General features: G+C 50.3%; 1 protein-coding gene across 1 annotated transcript in view; it reads left to right on the forward strand.

Annotated features, from left to right (window-relative positions):
• Nucleotides 1-1,438: 1,438 nt before the first annotated feature.
• The window catches only part of LOC124657058 (glutamate receptor 2.8-like), a 5,118-nt gene continuing 374 nt past the window's right edge, over nucleotides 1,439-6,182 (forward strand). Inside the window, exons 1-3 of the mRNA XM_047195680.1 lie at nucleotides 1,439-1,700; nucleotides 1,813-3,125; nucleotides 5,425-6,177. Of these exons, the coding sequence (XP_047051636.1) occupies nucleotides 1,439-1,700; nucleotides 1,813-3,125; nucleotides 5,425-6,177 (2,328 nt within the window). The remainder of the gene's footprint in view (nucleotides 1,701-1,812; nucleotides 3,126-5,424; nucleotides 6,178-6,182) is intronic.

Genomic DNA, 6,182 nt, shown 5'->3' on the forward strand with positions numbered 1-6,182 from the left:
TAACTTGATGTCTCACTTCATCTTCATCTTCAAGACATACTTGACACTTGATATCCTTCATCAATTTCTTCTTATTGCAACCTTGAAGCCAACATATGGTTCAAACATTGCCTATGGACAACACCTACAAATATAATTCAATGCAAACATTACTCCATAGGGATTGTCATTAATTACCAAAACCACACATGGGGGCTCCATGCACTTTCACTTGGTCATTTAGAAAGTCATACTACCTGTTGAAGTATATAAGTAGATAGTCTAGCCCTTTCCATCAGTTCGGACTTTTGGTTCAAGTGGTTAGTGCATGAACCTTAACATGGTATCAGAGCCCCAGGTCTCAAGTTCAAATCCTGGCTTTCACAATTTATTCTAAATTCCCCCGCAGCCTCCTGCCGTGTGGTCCCGGCCTCCCGCTGCCTCTTTGCCTCTCTACACGTGTTGACTTGTCTTCCCGTCACACGTGAGAGGGGGTGTTGAAGTGTATAAGTAGATTGCCTAGCCCTTTCCATCAGTTCTGACTTTTTGTTCAAGTGGCTAGTGCATGAACCTTAACACTACCTTCATCCATAAAAGGATGTCGCAAATTTATATAAATTTAGATATGTCTAAACACTCTTTAGTGTGTATATACATTCCATTTAGACAAACTTTCAACACTCTTTTATGAACGAAAAGTAATATATTTTATTTTAACATTGGCGCGCAATTATCATAAAGCTGGACCAGGCCCATTGCTGCCCACCTTTATTGCCATTTGAGCTTCCTAGATAATTTTACATATGATTCTCAAAAAAAAAAAGTAAAGGCCTGGGCCGACACTTGTCCACTCGCGATCTCCATGTGAAACTAAGATCATCTCCACCGGTGAGCCCTATAATATAGCCGGCAGCAGTGCCGGCAGCAGCATATGATGCGCGCCGGCAGCAGTATATGTGCTATGAGGAAGTGTGTTCCATACCGGTGACCCCTATACCGCAACTCTAATAGCACATCCATGCAGTTAAAGAAAAGTAGGTTAGAAAAAGCAGGAGAGAAGAATCTTTGGAGGGGCTATCATGTTAGCATCTTTTGAACAAAAATTTGGTGGCGGCGCCTCTGATGAAAACCCTTCGCATAGGAATCATTTTGGGTGCGCCGGCTTTTTTATAGGGCTCCAGAACATGCCGACACATTTGAGAAACCCGGTGCGGACGCCTTAACTCACTGTAGATCAATTGAAACCTCTATTGAGATTCGTCGGTGAAGATGGTCTAATCATTCGTTGAGCTAAAACATTGTCTCACATAAAGAAACCATTGAGCTGAAAAAGAGAAGACAAATCAGCATCTACGTGTGGTATCCTATAACTGCCACGACGTGCGGACTGAGCGAAGCTCTCTCGCCCAAGACCCAAATACAGTTGACTGCTCTGCTCTGTCCCGAAGCTCCTCTATCCATGGCCGGGGACGGTCCCAGTCCCAGCCTTTTCTTCCTCCTCATCGGCTTGGCCGCCTCCCTCCTAGCGACGTCGCCGGCGCAGCCGACGGACGTCAACGTGGGGCTCATAATTGACGCCGCTTCGCCGGTGGGCAAGATCGCCACAACCACCATCCCCATGGCCCTCGACGACTTCTACGCCGCCTTCCCCAACTCCACCGCTCGGGTCAAGATCCTGCAGCACAATTCCGGCGGGGACGTCGTCGCCGCCGCGTCCGCCGGTACGCCCAACGCATATCCCTGTTCCCCTCGATCGGCGACGAACCTGAGAGTTCATTTTTGAACTCGCGGGTGTCGCCTGTGCATGGTCCTAATTGCCTCGCGTGCGTGAAGCCTTGCAGCTGATGACCAGGCAGGGAGCCCGCGCCATCCTCGGCCCACAGTCGTCCGTCGAGTCGGCGTTCGTCGCCGAGCTCGGCACGCGGGCCGAGGTCCCTGTGGTGTCCTTCTCGGCAACGAGCCCGTCGGTGTCCCCTACCACGGCGAGGTTCTTCGTCCGCGCCGCGCTGAGCGACGCGGCGCAGGCCGGCGCGATCGCCGCGCTCGCCACGTACTTCGGGTGGCGCCGCGTGGTGCCCATCTACCAGGACGACGACTACGGAGCCGCCTTCGTGCCGTTCCTCGTGGACGCGCTCACCAGCGCGCGCGCCACCGTCCCGTACCGCTGCGCGCTCCCGGCCGCTGCGTCCGACGACGCCGTGGCTGCGGCGCTGTACCGGATGGAGTCCGAGCAGACGCGCGCCTTCGTCCTCCACACGCGGCCCGGGCTCGCGGAGCGCGTGCTCGACGCCGCCGCGGAGGCCGGCATGATGGGCGAGGGGTACGCGTGGGTCATCACCGACGGGCTCACGGGGCTGCACGGCTTCGTCAAGCCGCCGCAGGGCGTGATCGGGCTGGCGGCCTACGTGCGCAACACGCCGCGGATGCGCGACGTCGAGAGGCGGTGGGCGCACCGGTACATGCGCGAGCACACGGAGGCCGACCGGGCGCACGCCGAGATGGGATGCTACGCCGTGTGGGCGTACGACGCCGCGTGGGCCGTCGCGTCCGCGGCGGAGCGGCTCAGCCCGAGCGACCTGTCGTCTCCACCGGGGCTGGTCGGCGGCAATGGCGGGCCCACCGACATCGCCGGGCTCGGCAAGTCGATGTCAGGCCAAAATTTCCTTGGCGCCATCAACGACACAAAGTTCGAGGGCCTCGGCGGCCGGTTCAACCTCACCAACGGCGAGCTCGCGGTGCCGGCCTTCGAGGTGGTGAACATCATGGACAACGGGAAGGAGAGGAGCCTCGGGTTCTGGACGCAGCAGGACGGGCTCAGCCGGCACGTAGGCCGCCGTTCCAAGGCATTGAACGGCGAGCTGAAGCCGGTGATCTGGCCGGGAGACTCGACGGAGCGGCCAATTGGGTGGGTGCAGCCGACGATCGCGCGGAAGCTGCGGGTGGCGGTGCCGGGGAACGTGTCGTACAGCTACCGTCCGATCGTGCACCTTGACGTGGACCCGGTGACGAACCAGACGACGGCCGGCGGGTTCGTGATCGAGGTGTTCGAGGCGGCGGTGCGGCTGCTGCCTTACGCGCTGCCGTTCGAGTACGTCAGGGCCAAGTCCATGCCCTACGACGAACTCGTCGAAGCAGTTGGTAATGGGGTAAGTAGTTAGCTAACTAATCTCCTTCATTTTGCTGTTACAATGTTTACTTATCATTACATTGTTGGTAATTAAGAGTTTTTACAATGCACGGTAAATATCGGGCGCGCATAGAACTGAAGTGGACTTCCGTAGCCATCTGATGGAATCATGGAAGCAACTGACCAGCATATAGACCATAGAATAACGGATGTATATGTGTGTGACTGAGCCGAATATTTGGACATAGCATTTTCAAATTTCTGTGCCTAATACTTTGACTAGGAAGAACATTCATAGCCATTAAGCTAGTTGACCGTTGAACATTGACATTGTTGTTATCAACTTGGTTGCAATCATGCATGGACCAGAGGCTAGTTCAAAAAATGTCTCTATCGTAAAAGATCATACAGCAACAAAAAACAATTAAGCCAAATTGTAGGCAACACAAATATTTCGAACCTTGAAATGTTTAAAACTTCGGATTTTTCTTGGTCAAGCTTCATTCAATTTAGAGGGTTTTTGACTAAAATCGAACTCTGTTTGAATCTGGAACAAAATATGGAGGTGCCAAGTATCTAAGTACCCACCAAAACAACCAACGTTTTGACTAAATTCTGAGCCCTGCAAACTATGAAGACTAAGATAAATACTTACTCCATCCGTCCCAAATAAGTGGACGTGCGGGTTTTTTCAAGACATGTTATCAAGTAAAGAGACAGGTATATTGGAAACATGCAAACCAACATATCTCTCCTCTTTAATTATTTTACCTCCAATAAGTAAAGAGTATGTATAAAATGGAGATAACATGTGGTGAATATTATTGTGTTTGATTTCGTGCGATGAGTGAGAAGCAATTTTTCCTACTTTAAAATGCATTGAAAAGTTAGAAGTACACCCTTTTAAGGATAAGGTTTGAGACTAAACGTTGAAAGTTAGATCTTAGTAAAATCTTGAGCTGTTAGATTCGCGTTGTGATTCCGTGAGTTGCGAGTCACAACTGATGTTCCTCTAGTTCCACATAGATTGCAATCGAGAATAAAATGTTCACCGAGGCAAAAGTCATTTGTTTTATGTGTCTTTATATGTGCAGTGAATATGTTTTTTCTCTAGTTTGTTTTTAAAGAGTGTCAGTCTGCTTCAAAGTTCATTAAAAATTTAGGTCAAGCTAGCAAGATTGCGTGCCCTGCCCTGTAACACCACTGGCCACTAGCCACTTGGTCCCATAGCGGCACGACCAAAGCACAATATGACGCGCGACCAACGTGAGTCCACTATGTCATGCTGACTATATCACGCCCATATACATATCGACATACTGAACGTTTACACATCGTCTGAACGCATGCTGCACAACTTAATTACCGAATCTGCAGTAGTATACTACTTACGAGCTTGTAGTAGGTGGCCGTGCATGTTGCTTATTTTAGGAATCGAATCACTCTACTGATTCATGGCTGGTGTTAAGCGATTGGCTACCTAAGTTCACTTAAGTATTTTAGCATTGTTCAGAGTCTGCATCAATATTAGCATTCCAACGTTTCAAAATTTTCCTAAGCAAACGAATTTTAAACTGAAATCTGTCAATAGGTTAGACAAGATGATGGGGAGTCCAGGTTTTATGCACCAGTTCTTTAAAACCCTCTTTCTGTAGTCACCAATTTTCGAACTGAATTGTTTGATAGTGGGAACAGTTAGAGCACCGGTATAAAAAACCAAAGGAGTATGATATGTACCAAGTCTAGGTAGGATTTTAACAGCTACATTAGGAAATAAAATTTTCCCAACAAGTAGAAATAAAAACTCTATGTTCGGCCATCACTTTTTATTTCAATAAGGCTCAATTTATTAATCAAGTCATTAAAAAGGTTAGACCAGTGTTGGTTGATATTTCCATTATTTTTTACTTTACTTTCCCCAATGAGATTAAAATCACCCCCAATTAGGGTAGGTCCTGCCTGACCAACAACTAAACACACTGTGGAGTTCATAAATGAAATCAACCTTATGCTCATCATAAGCGGGCCCATATACAAAAAAGAATATCCAAATTTTTGCATCTCGTTTACATTTAATAATGCAAGAGCCAGAAAATTCAAAAACATTAATAATGTCAAACATGTCGGTTCTAACACCAACAAGTACCCCCCAGCAGTTTGGACTGCTGGTAGACAGTTCCAAGTGAATGAATTCACTTCTCTATATGATTGTGGCTGAAACTGACCTTTCGTCTGGTATTTACGTTGTGTGATGAATGATTTTGATCCAAACATGATTGTGGGTAAACTGACCTTGCCGATCAACTCTCTTTCCGCAGACGTTTGACGCGGCGGTGGCAGACATCACCATCACCGCAAACCGGTCGACCTACGTGGACTTCACGTTGCCTTATGAGGCAACGGCCATCGCCATGGTGGTGGCAGTGCGCGACCAGCGGAGCAACAAACGGACGTGGGTTTTCCTCAAGCCGCTCCGTTACGACCTCTGGCTCGTCAGCGCCGTGTTCTTCCTCTTCACCGGCTTCGTTGTCTGGGCCATCGAGCACCGTGACAACGATGACTTCCGTGGTCCACCCTCCTACCAGGTCGGCACCCTCCTCTACTTCGGCTTCTCCACCCTCGTCTTCGCCCACAGGGAGAGCCTGAAGAGCAACCTGTCGCGGTTCGCCGTGCTGGTGTGGGTGTTCGTTGTGCTCATCCTGCAGTCCAGCTACACGGCAAGCCTCACGTCCATGCTCACAGTGCCGCAGTTGGAGCCGAGCGTCGCCGACTATGGCGCACTGCTGAGGGGCACGGAGAAGGTCGGGGTCATGAATAACTCATTCGTGCTTAGGGCCATGACGGCGTCTGGTTTCCCGCAGGACAGGCTTGTGCGGTACCCGAGAGCACAGAGCTTCCATGAGGCGCTGCTCAATGGCAGCATCGGCGCCATCGTCAACGAGACGCCCTACCTCAGGATCTTCCTCAAGACCTACCGCGACAACTTCACCATGACCGGCCAGCTCAACAAGACCGGCGGCTTTGGCTTCGCGTTCCCGAAGGGGTCACCGTACGTGACGGACCTGTCGCAGGCATC

Source organism: Lolium rigidum, chromosome 5, assembly GCF_022539505.1.
Source record: "Lolium rigidum isolate FL_2022 chromosome 5, APGP_CSIRO_Lrig_0.1, whole genome shotgun sequence".
Taxonomy (NCBI): domain Eukaryota; kingdom Viridiplantae; phylum Streptophyta; class Magnoliopsida; order Poales; family Poaceae; genus Lolium; species Lolium rigidum.